This window comes from Equus przewalskii, chromosome 15, assembly GCF_037783145.1.
Source record: "Equus przewalskii isolate Varuska chromosome 15, EquPr2, whole genome shotgun sequence".
Lineage (NCBI taxonomy): Eukaryota > Metazoa > Chordata > Mammalia > Perissodactyla > Equidae > Equus > Equus przewalskii.
Window position 1 is genome coordinate 5,949,845 of NC_091845.1, and position 21,689 is coordinate 5,971,533.

General features: G+C 51.8%; 5 protein-coding genes across 8 annotated transcripts in view; 3 read left to right on the forward strand and 2 right to left on the reverse strand.

Moving 5' to 3' along the window:
* The window catches only part of CAND2 (cullin associated and neddylation dissociated 2 (putative)), a 30,462-nt gene extending 25,955 nt beyond the window's left edge, over window positions 1-4,507 (reverse strand). Inside the window, exon 1 of the mRNA XM_070574705.1 lies at window positions 4,139-4,507. Within this exon, the coding sequence (XP_070430806.1) occupies window positions 4,139-4,206 (68 nt within the window). The 5' untranslated portion in view covers window positions 4,207-4,507. The remainder of the gene's footprint in view (window positions 1-4,138) is intronic.
* Window positions 4,508-4,850: 343 nt separating this feature from the next.
* On the forward strand, window positions 4,851-18,839 carry LOC103558168 (COPI coat complex subunit gamma 1). Of its 2 annotated transcripts, none has more exons than XM_070574719.1 (4): window positions 4,851-4,968; window positions 16,138-16,276; window positions 16,487-16,585; window positions 18,415-18,839. In XM_070574719.1, exons 1-4 carry the CDS (start codon window positions 4,900-4,902, stop codon window positions 18,543-18,545), a joined length of 438 nt encoding a protein of 145 aa, XP_070430820.1. In that variant the 5' UTR covers window positions 4,851-4,899; the 3' UTR covers window positions 18,546-18,839. The 2 variants fall into 2 exon arrangements, with proteins under 2 accessions (XP_070430820.1, XP_070430821.1); XM_070574720.1 differs by lacking the exon at window positions 4,851-4,968 and adding an exon at window positions 15,388-15,500.
* Window positions 13,169-15,062, forward strand: LOC139075913 (coatomer subunit gamma-1-like). Its single transcript, XM_070574722.1, has 3 exons — window positions 13,169-13,315; window positions 13,638-13,809; window positions 14,506-15,062. Exons 1-3 carry the CDS (start codon window positions 13,304-13,306, stop codon window positions 14,613-14,615), a joined length of 294 nt encoding a protein of 97 aa, XP_070430823.1. The 5' UTR covers window positions 13,169-13,303; the 3' UTR covers window positions 14,616-15,062.
* Window positions 18,840-19,529: 690 nt separating the features above from the next.
* LOC139076070 (uncharacterized) lies at window positions 19,530-21,365 on the reverse strand. Its single transcript, XM_070576386.1, has 3 exons — window positions 21,284-21,365; window positions 19,893-20,812; window positions 19,530-19,727 (listed from the first exon to the last, which is right to left on the reverse strand). The coding sequence occupies exons 1-3, from the start codon at window positions 21,363-21,365 to the stop codon at window positions 19,530-19,532; spliced, it is 1,200 nt and encodes a 399-aa protein (XP_070432487.1).
* Window positions 19,886-21,689, forward strand: part of TMEM40 (transmembrane protein 40) — a 65,727-nt gene continuing 63,923 nt past the window's right edge. For all 3 annotated transcript variants that reach the window (XR_011526864.1, XM_070574717.1, XM_070574718.1), the window contains exon 1: window positions 19,886-20,018. The gene's annotated coding sequence lies outside the window, so the exon portion shown is untranslated. The remainder of the gene's footprint in view (window positions 20,019-21,689) is intronic.

Sequence of the window (21,689 nt, forward strand, 5' to 3'; positions counted from 1 at the left end):
TTTTCAAAAATTTGAATTTCTTATCAACATTTGAAAATTGGGAGTTGACATAAAAGTATTGACATCCATGGGGCTGGCCAGGTGATGTGCTGGTGAAGTGTGCATGCTCCACTTCGGCAGCTGGGGGTTCAGGAGTTCGGATCCTGGTGTAGACCTAAACACTGTCCATCAAGCCATGCTGTGTTGGCATCCCACATACAAAACAGAGGAATACTGGCAACAGATATTAACTCAGGGCCAATCTTCCTCACCAAAAAAAAAAAAAAAAAGAAAGAAAGAAAGAAAGAAAGAAAAGAAGCACTGACATCCAGATTTTTCTGAAAACAGGATATTTGAATACAACTGGGTCTACAGTCCCTGGAGACACTAACTAGCTCGAGTCAAGTCATGGCTGCCCTCTTTAGGTGGGACACACATTTTCCAGGTTACCAGGTTCCCACCAGGCCCACTGCACCCACTTACTGGCTCCTGCAGGCACTTGAGTGGACACCTGAGGAAAAGGAGGACAAAACAGCAAGGAGAGAGGCTGTGGAGTCAGGACCAGAGTGTGGTGGCTCCAGAAAGTCTCCAGTTTTGCAGACCCACCAGGCCACCCACCTCCTCATACCAGCCTTGCTTTCGGGCTTGAGCAAGTCAACCAAGAGCCCTACCCACCAAGCTTCCTGGGGCAAACTTGGTCACAGCGGGGATTCTGGCCTCATCTCCGCAGGCTCAGACCTGCGCTTCATGTCATGGCGCTCCACAGCACTCTGCTACCAGGAGAGCACCTGTCACAGCATGGCTGTTTATTTTCAAGAGCTGGCATCAGCCTCAAGCTGTTGAGAGGAGGAGGCTGGGCTGCAAGTGAAGAGGGGTGGCAGGGCTGACCGTGCCCGGCTCTAGGCCTGGTCACTGCAGGAGAAGCGGCCAAGGTAAGGTGAAGGAGGACATCTGGATCTGAGCCAAGCCAAGGCCGGGGTAGGCACATGCACTCCTAAGCCTGCCCAGCTGAGGGGACGTTCTGAGAAGGCAGGCAGGGTCTCTAAGCCCTGTTTCTGCCGCAGTCCACGGGGACCCAGCTCAGCCTGGCAACCCAAGGGATGTGCGTCTTTGCCCAAGATGAGCCTCCCGCCTCCCTCTTTCTTTTCCACCAGTTGAACTCCTATTCATCCATCAAGGGCCCAGCTCAAATGTCCCAGTCTCACGGATGACTTCTCTGACCACCCTGCCCTATCCCAAACCCACACTCCCTAATCACACTTGGTTTCCCCGGACAGGATTCGCTCAGAGCACTCTGCACGCCTCCACTGTAGCACTTTTCAAATTGCGCTACAAGCGTTGTGCACCAGTGTGTCTCCCCCATTATATGTGAACTCATGGGGCCCATCAAGTTCAGCTCTGGGACTCAAGCCCTAGCAAAAAACAGGTCTGAAGAGGGCCTGGGAGGTAGGGCAAGGGCAGGAGGGGAAGGAGGGAGAGAGCCAGCCCCTAAAAGGCTCAGAGCCAAACAACTGAGTGGAAACCCAAAATCAGAAACCAACCCTCCTGAAATATGCCTCGGCATTTCAGACACCCCCGAGTTCCCGCAAACACCCAGCTCTCAGAGAAAGAAAGCTGTGTTGTGTGTATGCCTGTGGTGGTGGTAGTGGGGGGGGGGGGGTGTACAGGAAAGCGTAGATAAGAGCTTGAGCACCGAAATTTGGCTTTAAGTAAATATACTGGTCTTGCCATTTATCAACTAGGTGACCTTGGGCAACTGACTCCTCTCAGAACCTCAGTTTTTCCAACTATGAAATAGGACATTTTCTTTGCCCCACCTCATAACATCCTCAGGAGGTTTTAACAGGAGAACCAGTTCTTAGCATGAGGCAAGTTGGGGAAACTAGGCTCAGAGAGGTTGCAGGAACTGCCCAAGGTCACACAGCAAGTTGAAAGAAGAATCAGCCTACTGGTCAGGTCTCCTGGCTCCTCAACAAATACTACTGTGTTTTCAAGAAAGGACTTGGGATTCCTGCAAGACCTCCCCCGACTTTATTCGTTTGACTGTTGGAGTCTGAGTGGGAATGGAGCAGCCTCCTACCCACGGAGCGGGGGCCCAGGAACGACAGGGATCAAAGGCTTCCTTCACCCTGCCTGAGACCCCCATCTGCAGTCACTGCCCGCCTCCAGGAGCCAGAGGACAGCGTCTCAGTTTCACTCCAGAGAAACCCTAGAGGCCACTCAGCTGAGACACTCGGCCACATGGGTGCCCGGACAGCTGGTCAGGACCCAGCCCCCGGGTATTCCGACTTTAAAAATAGACGCCATCCTCATATGCTTGGGGAGGTTTTAAGTGTTCTCGGGACCGCTGGCAGAGCAGGCGGAAAGGGCCTCTCAGGCTCCTGCTGGAGGGCCAACTCCCTCTCCTGGAGACTGGACCTGGGGCCCAAGAGACAGCGGTGCAAATCCCCTCAGCAGCTGGGCAGCCATGTGACCTTGGGCACATCACTTCACCTCGCCCAGCGTCCGGCGAACAGGGAAAACAATAAGGACCACCCAGGCAGATGGGGAGACGGAACGCAATTACACTGGACACGTGCCTGCATGGAGCCTAGGACACAGGACACATTCACTGAGCGCCTACTGTGTACCCAGAGCCGGCTCCGGGATGCAGAGGGGACGCGCACAGCGCAGGACCTCTGGGGATCCCAGGGCGACAGTGATGCAGTAGAAACACGGGGCCAGGGAGATGTTGTGGGAGCCCAGGGCCGGTGCCTAACCCTGCCTGGTTGTCAGGAGGCATCTCAGAGAGGTGACAACTGAGTGGGAGCTAGCCAGGTGGAGGGGGGATGAAGGGCATGGCAGACTGCTGATGTGCTCGGAATCATAATAGTGTCCATTTATTCAGGGCTTACCTGGTGCCAGCTGCTCAGCCCCGTGTATTAACTCATTTCATCCTGACACCAACCCTCTCAGGTGGGTTCTGTTATTATCCCTATCTTACAGAAACGGAAGCTGAGGCTCAGAGGGGTCACACAGCCAGTCAGTGGTCGTGGTCAGGGTCTGAGCCCAGGACTGTGGCTCAAAGGCTCTGCTACAGCTCTATGAGAAGCTCCTGAGCGGTGCCGAGAAACAGGCTCCAGGAGGAGGCAAGGCTCAGAGCAGGAGCGCAGCGCCTCAGTCTCCCCACCTGTCACGGGGCTGGAACCCAGACCTCACTAAGATCAGCCTCTGTGTTACACTGACCTGGATTTCGACCCCAAGTCCTCCCCTTTCCAGCTCTGCGACTGCACCCAGGCCCTTCTGGCCTCTGAGCCTTGGTTTCCCCATCTGTGAAATGGGGATAAAGTGACAGTATGCTCAGTAAGTGAGCACAGCCACGCTGGGTTTCTGCGGGCTGCTTTCAGCTCAGAGGGTCCAGAACAGGCTGTGTGACCACGGACCAATCCCTTCCCCTCCCTGGGCCTCAGTTTCCCCCTGAGGATGAGGGGGTTGAACCAGAGGTTTCCTCCATTCTTTTCGGCCCTGTTCCCGGGCGGCTCAGAGATGCTGGTGGAGGGGGAACAAGAGGAAAGGGAGTGGCAGACCAAACCTGGAAGCCCCCACCCCAACCATCACCTACCTGCGCCTGCAGCCCCTTCCTTCAGGGGGAGGGGAGGGGAGAGGAGAGGGTGCCCGATCCAGTGCAGGGGGGAGGCCCAGGGCGATTTCGAGAAGAGGGCGGGGCTGAGGGGGCTGAGGGTATCAGAGAAAGTCAGCCCCCGGGTGGTGGTCCCAGAAAGAGGCCGGGTTTCAAGGCTGGGAAGAAGAGGCGGGCTCCGGGACCCCGAGGCCGAGGGCTGCTCGGTGCGGTGCAGGGGGGCCTGGGCGCAGGATGCGGGGAGAGATGAGGGCAGCGCACAGACGGAGAGAGGGGGCAGAAGAAGGGTGCAGAGGGGCGAGCAGGGCTCCGAGGAGGGGCCGAGGCCGGGCCGGATCCGCAGGGCGGGACGGAGCGGGATCGGGGGAGTGGAGAGGGCCGGCCCCCAGCAGGGGAGAGGGGGCCGGAGCCTCCGCGGGGCGGGGGGCGCGGGGCGCGGGGCGCGGGGCGGAGCGTGCCGCGGGGACAGGAGGCCGGGGCTGCGCCGCCGCGGGGCACGGCCGGCGCCCCGGAGGGAAGGAGCCCGCGGGCCGGGCGCACCTGAAGTCCTTGTCGCTGGACGTCATCTTCTCCAGCAGGCTGGAGATGTGGAAGGCGGCGGTGCTCATGGTGGCTGCGCGCCGGGCCGGCGGCCGGAGGGAATATGGCGGCGCGGGCGCCCCCTCCCCCGCCTCGGCGGGGCTGCGCTCAGCAGACAGAAATAGCAGCCCCCGCCCAGCCCGGCGGCGCCGCCGCGCTCACCGTCGGCCTCGGGCCGCGGGAGGCGGAGAGGGGCCGAGGGGGCCCTGCAGTCTCGGCCCGAGCGCCAGCCCGTGTCCCTTGCCCCCGCCCCATGGACAGCCCAGCACCGGCTTGCACACCCCGAAAGACGGGGAGCTCACCACCTATGACTGGACTACTCCTCCCTATGGCTCCCGTGGGTACCACCTCTGCCTTCTGGGCCCCTCCGCCCTGCCCGCGTGGCAAGGGCATGGTATCCAAGAGTCTCAGGTTAGAATCCCAGGTCCACCAGTCCCCGTCGTGTAACCGTGGCCAAGTTACTTTACCTCTCTGAACCTCAGTTTTCTCATCCGTAGCCATTCAAGAAACAGGAGCTGCTATTGTAGGTCAGGCCAACCAAAGCACTTGTCCCCCCACCCCACTCCCCATGCTGGCCTGCCCCAGACAGAATCTGAAGGGTGTACCCAGTCACACCAGGCCCCTTGCCTGCCATCCCCAACCCTCAGGCTGTCAGAGTCAGTTTCTTCCTTTTATAGCAACGCTGCTGAGATGCACAAGGTCACACAGCGAATGAATCTGGGATGGAATCAGGACTGACCCCAGGCCCCTTAATGCCTTGGGCAACAATCCTCCCACGAAGCTGCCCACAGGTGGGTACAAGTTCAGAGCGAGAGGGTCTGTAGGAGGACAAGGAGAGCCTGTGCATCTCTAAAAGCCAGGAGGCTGCTGGCTTTGGGAAGGAGAGTAGCATATGCTTTGTAGCAAGACAACTCTGGGTTCAAATCCCTGCTGGGCTGCTTCCTGACTGTGAGGCGTTGGGATAATGACACAACCTCTCTGAGCTGTTTTTCTCACCCATAAGATGGCGATAAAGAAATCTTTATAACGCACTTTTCGGGTACCTGTTATTATGGGTACCTGGCTTCTAGAGCAGTGCTGTCCAACAGAACTTTCTGCAGTGTTGGAAGTTTCCTACGTCTATGCTATCCAATATGGTAACCACTAGCCACAGGTGGCTGTTGAGCACTTGAAATGTGACTAGTGAGACTGAGGAATTGAATTCTTAATTCTGTTTACTTTTAATTAATTTCAGCTTAAATAGCCACCTGTGGCTAGGGGCTACCACAGTGGACAGTGCGGTTCTGGACAGTAGGGACACAGTGGGGGACTAGACATGCACAGCCCCTGCCCCTTGGGGACCTTACATTGTGGTAGAGGACAGCAGCATTAAGAAAGAAAGAGATTTGATAAGGAAAATAAGAGCTACACAGAAAATAAAAGAGGGCGAGGTGACAGAGAGTGCCTCGGGGGTGGAGGGGCAACTTTAGCCAAGGTGGTCAGGGAGGGCCTTTTTTGAGAAAGAGACACTTGGGCTAACATCTGAACAGATGAAAAGGAAGCAGCTGGGCAAAAATTTGAGGGAAGATCTTCCCAGAGGGGGAACAGCAAGTGCAAAGGTCCTGAGGTGAGAACAAGCCTGATGTATTGAAGAAAAGGCAGTGGCTGGAATGTGGTCAGTCTCCTAGGGGAGGAGTTGAGGTCAGAGAGGTGAACAGGGGTCACATCATTCATGGCCTTTCAGACCAAGGTGAGGAGTTGGGATTTTATGCCAAACACTAGGCAGCCACTGGAGGGCATTAAGCAAGGAGGTGACACAATTAATTTAGAAAGATCCCTCTGGCTGCTGAGCAGTCATGCAATCAAGGATGATGGTGGTTTGCATTAAGGGGGTGGTAGTGAAGCGGGGAAGAAATGGACAGATTCGGCTGTATCATAGAAATAGATACAGCAGCTTTGCTAAAGGAGTGGATGTTGAGGTAAGGGAAAGGGAGGAATTACAGGTTTTCAGCTAGAGAAGGTGAGTAGATAGTGGTGCTTTTTATGGGGATGAGGATGTCAGGGGAAGGAACCCTTTGGGAGGAAAGAGAACTGGAGAGCTCTACGTTGACCTGTTATCTTGGAGATACCAACAAGACATCCAAGGAGAGATGTCACATTGAGGAGTGGATGCCCCAGGTGCATCAGGGGAGAACGCTGCATCAGAGAGAGAGGTGAAGGGAAGGTCTCACAGAGATGGTATTTAAAGCGATGGGCATGTACAAGGATGGATGATACTAAGTGTTATCGAGGATGTGGAACAAATGGAACTCTTCTCTGGTGCTGGTGGGAGCTTTAAATGGGTGCAACTACGTTGGAAAACTGCTTGGCAATAGTTACAAAAGCTAAGCGTATATCTACCTTGACTTACTCAGATTAGCAATCCTACTCTCGAGCGTGTATCCAAGATACATGAATGCATGTGTATTCAACAAAAGAATGTTCAGAGCAGCTTTGTTCAGAATAGCCCCAAATTAGAAACAACCCAAGCGTTCATCAACAGGTGAGTGGATAGACAGACTACGGTATATTCATAAAATGGAATACTGCACAGCAATGACAACTAGCTCACTACTCCTGCACAAAATAACATAAAGGAATCTCAGAGATTCTATACTGAATAAAAGAAGCCAGACTTAGGAGTGCATACTGTATGGTTCCGTTTGTGTGAAGTTCCAAACCAGGCAAAACTAGTCTAAAGAGGACAGAAGTCAGAATAGTAGTTGCCATTGAGGGATACTGACTGGAAAGAACACAAGGCAGCCTTCTTGGAGTGCTGTAAATATTCTCCGTCTTGATTGGGGTGATGACTATGCATATATAACATATGTAAAACTTTATTGAGCTGTTCTTTACTACATGGAAATGTGTCCGAAGGAAAAGGAGGGATATGAAATAAATATGCAGTTTAACAAGGTTTTTTTTTTCCTGCCTAACAATATTTTTGGAATAATTTTACAAGTGAATATAGTTCTACAAGTCAAAAATAATTAAATAATGATAACTTTGGAAACCAGTTTGGCAGTTTCTTATAAAGTATAGTTACCATATGACCCGGCAATTACACTCACAGATGTTTACCCAAGAAAAATGAAAACGTGTGTTCACACTAATCCTTGCACATGAATGTGGCAGCTTTATTTATGAGCACCAAAAACAGGAAACAAACGTCCATCAGCTCGTGACTGGAGAAGCCCACTGTGGCGCATTCATAGAGTGCAATTTTACTTAGCAAAAGAAAGGAAGAAATGCAATAAAATGGATAAATCTCAAGAACATTATGCTAAGTGAAAGGAGGGAGACATAAAGTCTACATGTTATTTGATTCCATTTATGTCAGATGTCCAGTGGTCGCCAGGGGCTGGGGGCAGGGCAGCAATGCAGAGTGAGTGCAAAGCGGTCCGAGGGGACTTTTTGGGAAGGAGGAAATGTTTTGTATCTTTATTGTAGTGGCGATTACATCGTATTGTAGTGGTCAAAACTTATCAAGATGTACTCTTAAAAATGGCAGACTTACTATATGTAAATTACTCCTCACTAAAGCTGATTAAAAATCATTAATGAATTAATATATAAAGCCTTGGAAGTGAATGAGATCATTAGAAAGAGTGATGAGAGAGAAGAGAGCCTGGCACCGTGCCCTGAGGGAAGTCCAACCTTCAGAGTTTGGGTAGAGGAGAAGAAGTCTCAGAAGGAGTAGAGGTGAGGAAGGGAGGAAGCTTGAAGATCGGGGCGTCCCAGAGGCTGAGGCAAGAGGGACTTAGGATAAGGTAGGAGTCCCTGAGATGGGTTCATACAGGGCTCTGCCTGGCACACGTCACGAAATAACTGTTACACCCATTAGGATGGCTACTATCAATAAAACAGAAAGTAACACATGTTGACGAGGATGTAGAGAAATTGGAACCCTTCATACTGTTGGGGGGAATGTAAAATGGTGCAGCTGCTGTGGAAAAGTTTGGCAGTTCCTCAAATAATTAAAAATAGAATTACCATATGATCCAGCAAGTCTGCTTCTGGGTATAGACCCAAAAGAATTGAAAGCAGGATCTCAAAGAGACATTTTACAACCACGTTCGTAGCAATATTATTCGCGACAGCCAAAAGGTGGAAACAAGTGTCCATCGACTGACAAACGGATATGCAAAATGTGGACTATATATACAATGGAATACTATTCAGCCTTAAAAAGAAAGGAAATTCTGACACATGCTACAACATGGATAAACCTTGAGGACATTATGCCAAGTGAAAGAAGCCAGTCTCAAGAAGATAAATACTGTATGATTCTATTTATATGAGGTACTTAGAATAGTCACAACCATAGCAATAGAAAGTAGAATGGTGGTTGCCTTGGGCAGGGAGGAGGGGGAATGGGGGGTTGTTCAAGGGGTACAGAATCTCTGTTTTACACTATGAACAGTTATGGAGGTGGATGGTGGTGATGGTTGCATAACATTATGAATGGATTTAATGCCACTGAACTGTACACTTAAAAATGGTTAAGATGGTAAATTTTATGTTATGTGTATTAAACCACAGTTTAAAAACATGAGGGAAAAATAGCTGTTACTATCAGAGGTGGGGGCGGGAGATTCTTATCCAGGGTGAGTCTGATGTATTAGGGTAAAGGTGAAGCTGCTATGACAAACAGCCCCCACCCATCATGTGTTTTCAAGAACCAAGAGCATTTCTCTCTCTCATAAGAGTTCTGAGGCGGGCAGGGCAGCTTTGCTCCCTTTAGGTATTCAGGAACCCAGATGGCTCCCTCCATCTTAGCATTCTGACATCGCCTAGAACACTGTCCTCAACTGCTTGAAGTTGGATCAATGGCATACCTGGGTTCCAGCCGGCAGAAGGGGAAAGAGTGTGGAGGAGCCCATATCCAGTGTCATAAGTCCCGGACGTTGCTTCCAATCCTACGCCATGGGCCAGTCTTAGGCACATGGCCATGCCTAACTGCAAAAGAGTCTCGGAAATTAGGTGTAGCTGGGCGCCATGTTCCAGAGGCGTCCACAGCAAACACTTAGTGTAGAGCCTAGAACCTTGGAACAGCTACTCAATAAATGACCCTGGAATCAAAATTGGATTGTTTTTGCAACACCAGGCTAATGGAGGCAGAGATACTCAACTCTGTGTGGCAAAACCCCAGGCAGCTGCTGATCAGATCTGTAGAACAGCAGTTCAGGATTTGCTGAGACTTGCCTTATGAGCTATTAGATTGTAAATTTTTATACGTGTTGAAAAGAACATGCATTTTCTAAGTGTTGGGTGCAGGGTTTTATGTATGTCTATTATATCAAGCTTCTTAATTGATATCCTAATTGATATTCCTAAGTTTTGTCTGTTTAATCTATCCTTTACTGAGAATGCTGTGTTAAAAATTCCCACTTTGATAGTTGACTTGTCAATTTCTTCTAGTAAATCTGTTCTCTTTTACTTAATGTATTTTCATAGTATTACTAGGTGTGTACACATTTAGAATTATTGTATGTCCTGGTGAAGTGTTCCCTTTATCATTATGTAGTGATCTTTTTACAAAATAATGCTTTTTGCTTTAAAGCCTATTTTGTCTGTTATAAATATGGTGATGCCTGTTTTCTCTTGGTTAGAATTACCTGAACTTTTATTTTTATTTATTTTTTGCGCACTTTCAGTTTAAGTCTTTCTGGCTGCTAATGTTTTTGGTGTATCCCCTGTAAACTGAAATAATTTTAGACTTACCAAAAAGTAGCAAAATAGTACAGAAAGTTTTTATATAACTTTCACCCAATTTCTTCCTCTAATATTAGCATCTTGCATTGCTGTGCTACAATGATCAAAACCAGGAAATTAGTATTGATACACTATAAACCAAACTGTAGACCTTTGAATTTTATCGATTTTTCCAGTAATGTCTGTTTTCTATTCCAGCATCCAGTTCAGGGCCCCGCACTACATTTGGTTGTCATCTCTCTTTAGCCTCCTCCAATCTGTGGCTGTTCTGCCTTCCTCCCTTGTTTTTCATGACCTTGACACTTTTGGAGAGAACTGCTCAATAATTTTACAGAATGTCCCTTAATCTGGGTTTGTCTAAGGTTTTCTCGTGATCAGGTTCACGTTATGCATTTTGGGCAAAAATATGACACAAGTAGTTTTATGCTCTTTTCTGTGCATCATGGCGAAGGCTTCATGATGCTGATAAGTCTTACGAGTGGTGATGGTAACCTGGATCACTTGGCTAGCCTGTGTCTTGGTTAAGCCGAGTTTTTCCACGAAGTTACTATGTTTCTCTTTGTAATTGATACATTTATAATTTTATAAATTTACACCTAAAATTTTTAAAATTTTTATAATTTATAAAATTTTAGACATAGTACTTAATAAATATCTTGGGGGAGATCCTCCAAGACTATGCAAACATCCTGTTTCTCCTCAAACTTGCACCCACCAGTTTTAGCATCCATTGGAGGACCTTTCTGTTATGGTCTTGCTGCCAAATGGTGATTTTCTTTCTTTTTTTTTTTTTTGAGGAAGATTAGCCCTGAGCTAACTGCCACCAATCCTCCTCTTTTTGTGGAAGAAGACTGGCCCTGAGCTAACATCCATGCCCATCTTCCTCTACTTTATATGTGGGACGCCTACCACAGCATGGCTTGCCAAGCAGTGCCATGTCCGCACCTGGGATCCGAACCAGCAAACCCCAGGCCGCCAAAGTGGAACGTGCGCACTTAACCACTGAGCCACCAGGCTTGCCTCCCAAATGGTGATTTTCTATTTCTCTCTTTCCTTCCGCATTTATTAATTGAAATTCTTCTAAAAGGAAGACGTGTCTCTTCCTCATATACTTTTTCTCCCAATTATTTATTTATATCCATGGTCTCATGTATATTCATTTTATACTTTCAGTTATAATCCAATACTATTACTACATATTTTGTTGCTCAAAGTGTCCCAGGTTTGGCCATCGGGAGACCCTTAAGTCTGGCTCCTGTGTTCTTTTGACAAGCCCTCATCCTTTTCTGAGTACTTTGTTTTCTTTCTGGCACCAACAGATGTTCAAGGCTCATCTTGTATCTTCCCTGTTCCAACCCTATAACCACCTACTTTTTCAAGGAGCAGTGGTTCCTTTTACTGGAGAATGATGCTTAGAAACCAATATCTGGGTGCTGGGTGTGCTCATTGCTACTGGGATGTCAGTTCTTCTAGGGCCCCTCAGCAGACAGAGCTATTAAATAAAGTCCCTTATGAAACAAATCTATAACAAGGCTGATACATAATAAGTGCTGATTTCTCCTAAAAAAAATGAATGAGAAACATCTCTATAAGCTGATATGGAGTGATTTCCATATATACAGTTAAGGGGAAAAAAGTAAAGTGCAAAAAAGTATCTACGGTATGCTATGTGTCATGTAAGAAAGAAGATATAGGAAAATACATGTGTCTACTCATGTGTGCAAAAGAAGTCCAGGAAAGATAAAGCAGAAATCAAAATGATTGGTTACCCACAGGTAGGAAAGGGCTGAAAAGAAGGGAGGAATGGGAATAGGGAAGAGGGATGAGAAGGAAGCAACACTTCTCTGAATGTACCTTTTTGACTCGTAGATAATAAGAAACCCTGGTTCCTTTTATTGGAGAATGGCATTAGAAACCAAGATGTGGGTGCTAGATACGCTTGTTGCTACTGAGGTGTCATTGCATGTAGGCTCTCTCAGCTGACAGAACAAGGAGACATTTGTGTGTATACTAACCTACTCATATCCAAATACCTATAAAAATTTCTATACGTACCCATTTCTATCTCTATTAAGCTAACCGTGAGTTCATACTGCTATCTCCAACTCTAATCCGTTACCCCATGGATCATTCCAGCCTCCTCCCCTTGCTGAACCATAACCTCCTACTCCAACAGTGAGAAACCTGGCTCCCACCATCAGCCACCCATTAACCTAATTGTTTGATTCCAGCATATATGTTAAGTGATATCAGAATTGTTAACCTGTACCCCCATTGGAAACAATTTGATCAACTAGAGTATAGTGCTATGTATATCTTCTTTTGCCTTCAGTTTTGCAGATTCCGTGAATTTCCAAAGTTATTTAGGTCAGCAGCAGCTGTAGCCGTCACAGGGAGACGCCATGTGCAGGCAGCTGCCAGATGCCTCATTCACCCGGATGGCCCAGGAGACCCAGCCCAGTGCTGGAACCTGGCTATGGGGTGTAGGGATAGGCTTTGCCACATGCCCACAGACCACTCTGAGCTGGGTTTTCTGCCACATGCTGAATCTGGAACATCTCCTTATTGGCCATTTGTCTTAACTGACAAATGTATAGTACCAGTTTGTTCTTTTTCCTGATTCTGTGGCTATAACAGCATTCATCTCATCCTCTTAGTCTTTTCCTAATTTCCACCTTCTTTTAAGAATCCTGAGGCCGGCCTCGTGGCACAGTGGTTAAGTGTGCACGTTTCGCTTCTGTGGCCTGGGGTTCGCCGGTTCGGATCCCGGGTGCAGACATGGCACCACTTGGCAAGTCATGCTGTGGCAGGGGTCCCACATATAAAGCAGAGGAAGATGGGCACGGATGTTAGCTCAGGGCCAGTCTTCCTCAGCAAAAAGAGGAGGATTGGCAGCAGATGTTAGCTCAGGGCTAATCTTCCTCAAAAAAAAAAAAAGAATTCTTGCTGAGCTAAAGTTGAGGGAGTCTCCAAATGGATTATGTGTAGGACAGTGGGGTCTCCCAGTCAGTTTATTGCTTCTAAGGTCTTTCGTGGGACAGAGGGGAGGAGAGTAGTTGTTGCGGGTGGTACAATTTAAGGTTAGGGAGACGAGAAAATGCATCGGTATCTTTAGGAAATAGCAAATAACCAGTTGTATAGACATCCATCCATCTCAGTAGAGTGAAAGACCTTGAGAATTGGGCATGACATTTATTAGAAACCATCACAAGTTGGTCGGGGAATTGAAAAGCTGAGTGGACGTGTGGCCTGTGGGTTTCAGAGCAGTTGGCGGCAGTGCCAGAGTTCCATGGGCTGGGGCCCCTCTTTAGGTCCTCGCCTGAGCCTGTGGCCCTCACTGAATCAGAGACAGAGTACGTTGTCTGCTGCACCAAACACACCTTCACTGACCACATGGTGTTCCAGGTGAGCAGGGAGGGCTGAGGCCCTGCTGGGGCTTGGGCCCAGGGAGTGGTCCCAGGGTGATGGGTCCTGTAGGGTCATGGCCCCCCGCATTGAGTTGGTTGGGAGCCCAACTTGATGACAAGATCTGTCACCAGCTGGTATGTCTCTTTCGCCCTTGACCTAGGACCTCTCTGGCTCCTGAGTGTCAGCATGGAGACAGGGAGCCTGGGCAGGGGGACTGGGATGGGGTCATTTTGGCCCACAGGGTGAGAGGTAGGACCTCCTGGCAGCAGGGCTTGGACCTAGAGTGGTGTCTAAGCAACTCCTCTCTGCTGTGGTCCAGTTTGACTGCACGAACACACTCAACGACCAGACCTTGGAGAATGTCAAGGTGCAGATGGAGCCCACTGAGGCCTACGAGGTGCTCTGTTACGTGCCTGCCCGGAACCTTCCCTACAACCAGCCTGGGACCTGCTACACACTGGTGGCACTGCCCAAGGAAGACGCCACAGCTGGTGAGCCCTTCTCTAGACACTGCCCTGGCCTTGTGGGCGCCCTTGGGATCAGGATGAGGTGGGCAGCTTGTGCACTAGCCGTTGGTCTCCTATGAGAGCTTCAACTTTTATTTCAGTCCTGAGAAGCAGCATGATGGCTAAGTCCTGGGTACTTCTCATACATTATCTGATTTCATAGTCATTGAAGACCTGTGGGGCTAAGTACTGCTGTCCCTGTTCCCAGATGAGGAAACAGACTCAGGTGGAATGACTTGTCTAAGTTCACACGGCTGGTAGGAGGCAGAACCCAGGTCTCTCTGGGCCTCAGACCAGTGCTCATTGTACCATGAAAGCACAAAGACAGGCACTATACTGAACCATCCCAAATCCACTCCTCCCAAGGAAACCACCAGCTGCTTTTTCCAGACCTTGGACAGTGGGCCTGTGACTATATACATGGACATAGCCATCCCGCAGCATCTCTGCTTCCCTCTTTCTTCCTTCCCCAAGAGGAGACTCCTTGTACCCGTGGTTTCACTCTCCTGCCTTCCATGCAGTGGCATCCCTGTCTAGATTTGTGGGGTTGGATGGCATGTTGCTACTACTGATAGCATAGCAGAGACCCAGAGAGCAGGCTATGGCCACCTGCCCTATGGAGGAGCTCATCCCCCACCATGGCTGCAGACATCCTGACCACCCAGCTTCTCTTCCCTGCAGTGGCCTGCATGTTCAGCTGCATGATGAAGTTCACTGTCAAGGACCGCGACCCCACCACTGGGGAGACCGCTGACGATGGCTATGAGGATGAATATGTGGGAAGAAGCTAGTGTCAGGAGGCTCAGTTCTGTGCCTGAGGCTGCAGAGCAACTCCCTCCAGGAGCTGACAACGAGACGTGAAGCGCTTTCTTGCTGTTTTGGGCTTTACAGCTCTCCTTGGAAGAAACTTTTTTTTAACTCAAAAAGTACATGCTCATGTACAGAAAGAAAACTTGGGAAATACAAAAACAAAGTGTAAACAAATAGGAAAACATTACCCGTGGTCCTTGGGAGTTATTTGGGGGAGAGTTGCATAATTGAGATCATTCTATACGTTATACATCTTGCTGTTTTCACTTAAAACCATAGTGTAAGCATTTTCCTCTTTCATTACGAATACTTTATAAACACAATTTTTAATGACTTTGAAATACTCTGTTATGTAGATATATCATAATTCAAACATGTATTTCAAATTTTCACTATAAATGCTACATTAAACATCCTTTGGATGCAAATTTTTATCTGCATTTCAGATTATCTCCTTAGGATAGATTCCTGGAAGTGGAATAATTGGGTCAAAGGATAAGCATGATTTTAAGACTCTGATTCATTTTGTCAGCTTGCTTTCTAGAGTAGCTGGATCAGTTTGTGTCTGCTGGGTGGTCCTTTGATGCACTGAAATAGCCCTTCAAATTCCACCTCTCTGAGCTTGTATGGAACCGAGCGCAGGATCGTTCTGGGGTTTGACGATAGGGCAGTGGCTCAGTGCCACCTGAGTGCAGACTGTTATGCTCGGCCTGGGGATGGACATTGCTAGAACTCCTCATGACAAGAGGGACAGTCACTGTGGAATATAACTGACATGCACGGTTGTGTCATCCTAGCACCACTGTCGAGGAGGGGCCTCCCTGAGTCAGCAATGACCCTAAGGGCAGGAACTGCCCCAGGACCAGGTGAGCTCCTTGGGAGAGGCGGGTCTGAGGCAGTGCTGCTGTGTAGGACCCACGTCCTGCTTATGTGCACCTGGCACATCCACAAGAGCAGGGGCTCAGGGAAGATGTGTTGGGGAAATGGATGGGGAAGCTTTGGGTACACTCAGTCCGAAGTAGGGGGAAGAATTATGTGTCAAGTTCAGGGATGACACAGCTAGGATGGAGGTGGGCGTCCAGGACAGGTAGGCCCAGAGGACACAGCTGAGGTAGGGGGAGGACCTGCTGAGTCATAGGAGTGACCGAGCCACAGGAAGCAGACCTCTGTGAGTGCTCCCTACAGGCCCTGGATCCTTGAGGCGCTGACTCTAGGGGGCTCCTGAGGGGATGCATCTTGCAGCTGACACCCTAAGGTGGCTACTGGGTCAGGGTGTTTTCTGTTAAAGGGATGCTACTTGGCTGTGACCACCTTGAGGACAGGGACCCAGTCAAGTTGCTGTGTGTCCCCAGAGCCTAGCACAGTGCTCAGCATCGAGCAAGCAGCTGCTGTATGTGTTGGAGGAAAGGATGAGCAGCGAGTACAGCGCAGAGGCGCAGAGGTGCACAAGCAGGGAGTTTCTCCCCTGGAAGTGCGTGCCTAACAGCCCGTCCCTCTCCCCAGCTGGAAGACCTGGAAGTCGCTGTAGCTGACCACATCCAGAAGGTCATGAAGCTGAACTTCGAAGCAGCCTGGGATGAGGTAGGAGATGAGTTTGAGAAGGAGGAAACATTCACCTTGTCGACCATCAAGACACTTGAAGGTAAAATCCTTGGCTACTGTTGGCGTGCCTCTCCCCTTTCTCTCCTCCCCGCCCCCTGCCCCCAAGGATCCAGGGCCAATGTCTAGAGCGCATACTTCAGATGCCACTTCATTAAAAACCCCTCAGAGCAGGGTTAGGGGATGGGGAGTGGTGGTGGCACAAAGGGAGACAAGATCTGTGGGTTAATGATACTGGGATTTCTCCGTGCAGAGGCTGTGGGCAATAGCGTGAAATTCCTGGGAATGCACCCTTGTGAGAGGTCGGACAAAGTGCTGGATAACAAGAACACCCACACGCTGCTCCTGGCTGGTAAGCGGCATTTCTGAGTGGGAGGGGCCTGGGCAGCTCGCAGTGCAGACGCCACTGCATCCTGGGAACGCACGCCCACTGGGAACACAGGGATCCCAACTCACAGTGCTGATGGCTCACCAGGGGCAGAAAGACCCGCAGTGAAATGTCCCCCTCCCAACCCTTGCTGCCAGTCATCCGTTCCCTTCCACGGGCGGCCAGTGTCACTATTACAGGCAATGCCGCTCTGTCCTCCAGGGATTTTGTGGCTAGAAAAGTGAATACAGACACATTTCCCTTTTTTAACTCAGATGTTTATGTACAAATGGTATGTACATTGCAATGGACCTGACTTTTCACTTGACAGTGCATCTTGGAGATCTGCCCTCTCAGTACATAGACTGTCCTCCTTCTTTCTTTTTTTGGATTGTGATAAAATATACACAACATAAAATTTACCATTTTAACCATTTAACCATTTGTACAGTTCAGTGGCATTAAGTACATTCACGCTGTTGTGCAATTGTCACCACCATCCTCTCCAGAACTTCTTCCTCATCCCAAACTGAATCCTCGTTGCTGTGTGTAGCTGCCTCATATCCCGCTGTATGGATGTTCCATAGGTTACAGAACCAGCCGTATCAATGAACACTTAGACTGTTCCAGTCTTTTGCTATTACAGACAGGGCTATAGCGAATAACCCAAGAATACACATATACATGTATACACACATACTTTATTTTGCACGTGTGCACTGAGGATATCTATAGGATAAGTTTCCAAAGGCATTACCAGGTCAAAGTGCATTTCTCATTGTGATAAATATTTCTAGTGCCTTCCATAGGAATTGTATGCCTCTGCTCCCACACTCTGGACAACACAGTATATTATCAGATGTTATGATCTTTGCCAGTCTGGGTGAAAAATGGTGTCTTAGTGTAGTTTTATTTTACATTTCTTGTATATTGAATGAAGTCAAGCATCTTCTCAAATGTGAAGTGCCATCGTATTTCCCTTTCTGTGAATTGTTTTCATATTCTTTGTCTAATTTTCTACTGGGTTGTTGATCTTTTCTAATAGGAATGGGATTTTAAGCATTCATCATGGAAATTTTCAAACATACACAAACATTGAATAGTACGATGAACCCCCATGTACCCATCTTCCAGCTTCAATAACTAACAGCATCTATACCCCTACTCATTCTCACCCCCAGATTATTTGAAAGCAAATTCTAGATAAAGCATTTTATATATAAATGTTTGTGTATCTGGGTGTTTCTCTAAGAGATAATGACTCTTTATTTAAGGGGAGGGGCAATACAGTTATCACACGTAAAACAGTGAACAGAAGGAAATGGGAGATGCTTTTTGCTGAGAGTTTATAAACAGGGTTGGGAAGGGAGCTCTGCTTCAGTGCCCTGCTCACAGCTGACAGCCCCCAAGCCCACTGACGCTCCTCAGTCCTTGGGTCTTGCAGACACCTGCTCTGCAGTTTTGTCATGGCGGGGGCTGTCCCTTCATCGTGCTCTTAGATCCAGCCAACGTGTGAGAGCCTCTGACATCAGGGACGAGGCTTGTGTGTCTGTTAATGTATCTGAGCTTGGCAGAAGCTTGAAATACGGTTAGTATTATCTCCTCCACTTTGTAGATGAGGATACTGCAGCTGAGAGAAGCGGAGTAAGGCACGTGAGCCTCAGGGATTTCAGCCCAGCTCTCCTGGTTCCAGGCCACTCCCATTTCACTGCACGAGAGCTGCCCGGATCAGTGGCTGCAAACGCCACCCTCAGCCTAGCCTCTGCAGCCCCTTCTGCCTTACACTCCTGTATTTATTGTCTCTTCCCTTCTAGGTGTGTTCCGGGGTGGTCATGACATCCTGGTGCGCTCCCGGCTGCTGCTTTTGGATACAGTAACAATGCAGGTGACAGCCAGAAGTTCGGAGGAGCTGCCAGTAGACATCATCTTGGCGTCTGTTGGCTGAGGCCAGCCTGCAGAGGCCCTGCTCCTACCCTTTTCTCCCCAGCACTACGCAGAAGTCACAGCGTCCTCCTGAACCCAGTAGAAACTCCTCAAGCCTGTGTATTCAGAAACAATTAGGAATCATTGAGGATTTTTTTTTTTTTTGGTTTAACCCCAGCCCCAGGACTGCTAGGTGGTAACTTCTTTTTTTTTTTTTTTTAATAGGGGATGGTTTTAGCTTGTCCTAGAACTGGCTGCCCTGGCTGCCAGGGAAGAGACATTGCAGATGAATAAAATGCTTGCATCTCCTCTCGAATTTATCCCCCCTAAAACCATCTTGTCCCTATAAATAAGTCAGCACGTATTTACTGAATGACTGCTACTTCTGCAGGCTCATGCTTCAGGGCTCCACCTTCCCCTTCGAGGCCGCCCCACCGAGAACACCTGCTCTGTCCCTTTGCACCCACAGCCCTTTGGCTGCTGTACTTTGCAGGGGGCAGGAGCCGCTCCCACTCAGGGTGTGGGAGCCCCAGGCCCGGGAACAGGAGCAGCGCAGGTCTGCGGAGGCAATGACGGCCGCGTGGAGTTCACGCGCTGGGTCTCGCCCTCTCACACCAGCCTCCTCCTCCAGGGGATGCTGCGGGCCCGGGGGGTGGGGTCGCTCCCTGGGTGTCCCCAGCCTCAGGTCGGAGCTGGCGCGTGCCCTGGGGTTCGCCCGCTCCCGGTTCAGTGCAGTTCGGCGACCGCACGGAGGGGCAGAACAGCCCTTCGAGAGCACTCCGTTGGCTGCAGATGCAGAAGGGAAGCGGCCTCGGGCCACGCGGCTGCTCTTTTAAACTCGAGCCGACTTTGTGGCTGAAATACACCTGTAAAGCCGTTTAAAGAACCAGGCCTCCCCCCTCCCCTCAGAGGTTCAGGCTTGGGGGCGGGGGAAGGTGAGGCCCTGAACGCCTCGTTCTGGAGCCCACAGAAGTCTGAGAGTGACTGTGGCTCACGGAGGTTTTCCTCATGGGTGCTCAGCTTTGCCCCGAACTCTGAGGCAGGCGGCAACACGGGGAAGGGCGCCCGACATCGCCTTGGGGCCCTGGTTACGGTTCCCGCTGCACAGAGCAGGACCCAGGCTCCCCGGCGCATCGGCCCGGCTGGCGACGGAGACGACGCTGCTCCCGCGAGACTCGCCCTCCGCCCCACTCCGCGGGTGGTCCTGGGAGGGGACCCGGGGGGACATGGAGGAAGGTGGCGCTCTGAGAACCCCGGGATGGAGGAGTCTCCAAAGGCAGGCACAGCCGCCTCCTGCGGCTCTTCCGGGGGGTGCAGGCTTAGCGCCCCGCGTCCTGTGTCCTCCTGGGCGCGGGGAAGAAGCACCTGCCAGAGCCGGAGGGACGTCGCGGGGACCACCCGCCGCCTGGGGGTGGGGCTGATGCCCCAGTGCGGGCTGCGCAGTCTGAGGGCGTCCGGGAGAGGAGAGCGGCGTGCGCCGCCGGCCGAGCCGGAGGTGAGGCGACTCGAGCGGGCGGCTGGGCCCGGGTGGGGGTGCGGCGACGCGGGGCGGGCGTGCGGCGGAGGTGAGGCGACTCGAGCCGGCGGCTGGGGCCAGGTAGGGGGGCGGGCGGCGCAGGGCGGGCAGCGGAGGCGAGGAGACCCGGGCCTGCGCGGGGGGCCGGGGAAAGCGAGGGGCAGCGCGGGTGCGGCGGGCGGGCGGCGGAGGCGAGGAGACGCGGGCCTGCGCTGGGGGCCGGGGGAAGCGAGGGGCAGCGCGGGTGCGGCGGGCGGGCGGCGGAGGCGAGGAGACGCGGGCCTGCGCTGGGGGCCGGGGAAAGCGAGGGGCAGCGCGGGTGCGGCGGGCGGGCGGCGGAGGCGAGGAGACGCGGGCCTGCGCGGGGGGCCGGGGAAAGCGAGGGGCAGCGCGGGTGCGGCGGGCGGGCGGCGGAGGCGAGGAGACGCCAGCCTGCGCGGGTGGCGGAGGCGAGGCTGGAGCGCGGGTGAGGCGAGGAGACGCGGGCCTGCGCGGGGGGCCGAGGGAAGCGAGGGGCAGCGCGGGTCCGGCGGCGTGGGGCGGGCGGAGGCGAGGAGACGCGGGCCTGCGCTGGGGGCCGGGGGAAGCGAGGGGCAGCGCGGGTGCGGCGGGCGGGCGGGCGGAGGCGAGGAGACGCGGGCCTGCGCTGGGGGCCGGGGGAAGCGAGGGGCAGCGCGGGCGCGGCGGCGCGGGCCGGCGAAGTGGCGGGCGGCCCCAGGGCGGAGGGGAGGCGCCGAGTTTCTGTGCGGGCGGCGCCGGCGGCCGGGGCGCGTCTGGAGCCGGGCGGGTGCTCGCTGCTGTGAGGCGCCCGTTAATCCCAGGAGGGGACGGGGAAGGGCGTGGGGACGAGTCGGTGGGGACAGAAGGCGTCGCGCAGGGGAAGGAGGTGCTGGCCCCGCAGAGACGCGGACACCCGCCTGCCTCTCCGGGCTGAGCGCTTCAGCGAGGGAGGGAGCCTCGTCCGGAGCCCCGCGTCCGTGCGTGCGGCCGGCTCTCCGGGGCCGCTGCTCTGCTCGGGGCCTGCGGGGGGCTGGCCCGGGGCCCGGGGGAGCGCCGCAGGCAGAGGCCGTTCCTCTGAGGAAGGCCGGACGGACGGTGACGGAGCCCAGTGGCGGCGCTGAGGGAGCTCCTGGGGAGCCGGGGGAGACGCTGCGACTGAAGGAGTGAGGTGCGATGTGTGAGATGCACGAGCCTCCTAGTGTTTTGTCACTGGAGGTGGTGAGAGGCCGACATCCGTCACTTACCCAGAGGTGTTCGCACAGGAGCTCGGGCTGTCAGGACAGCAGGGCCAGCAGCGTCCCCGAGTGGAGGGACCCTGATGAGCATTGCCCCTCTTACAGCAAGAGCCCTGGATGGAACAGCCCAGAGCTGCTGCCTCACTGCGCTTTGAGACGGCGGCCGCTGTGTCAGAACCGTCCTGGCTTGTGCTGGGGCGCTGTGATGTCCCTACTTCTGTTCCGTTTGGCGTGTGCTCACCTGCTGAGATGACATTAAAAACCAGCCTTTATCAGAGTGAAGGGATGAAAGGAGATACTCCAGGCAAACAGCAAGCAAAATAATGTGGGTGTAGCCATACTTATATCAGACAAAGAAGACTTCAAGATAAAAAAGATAACAAGAGGGCTGGCCCTGTGGCCAGTGGTTAAGATC

Coding starts and splice junctions, on each gene's coding strand:
- LOC103558168 (XM_070574719.1), top strand. CDS start 4,900: ATGGAATCAGGACTGACCCCAGGCCCCTTAATGCCTTGGGCAACAATC. Junction 16,277..16,486: donor GACCATCAAGACACTTGAAG/GTAAAATCCTTG, acceptor TTCTCCGTGCAG/AGGCTGTGGGCAATAGCGTG. Junction 16,586..18,414: donor CCACACGCTGCTCCTGGCTG/GTAAGCGGCATT, acceptor CTTCCCTTCTAG/GTGTGTTCCGGGGTGGTCAT.
- LOC139075913 (XM_070574722.1), top strand. Junction 13,810..14,505: donor CAAGGAAGACGCCACAGCTG/GTGAGCCCTTCT, acceptor TCTTCCCTGCAG/TGGCCTGCATGTTCAGCTGC.
- LOC139076070 (XM_070576386.1), bottom strand. CDS start 21,365: ATGCTCATCAGGGTCCCTCCACTCGGGGACGCTGCTGGCCCTGCTGTC. Junction 20,813..21,283: donor TCCTGTGCGAACACCTCTGG/GTAAGTGACGGA, acceptor GCCCGGCTCCAG/ACGCGCCCCGGCCGCCGGCG. Junction 19,728..19,892: donor GCGACGTCCCTCCGGCTCTG/GCAGGTGCTTCT, acceptor GTCCCCTCCCAG/GACCACCCGCGGAGTGGGGC.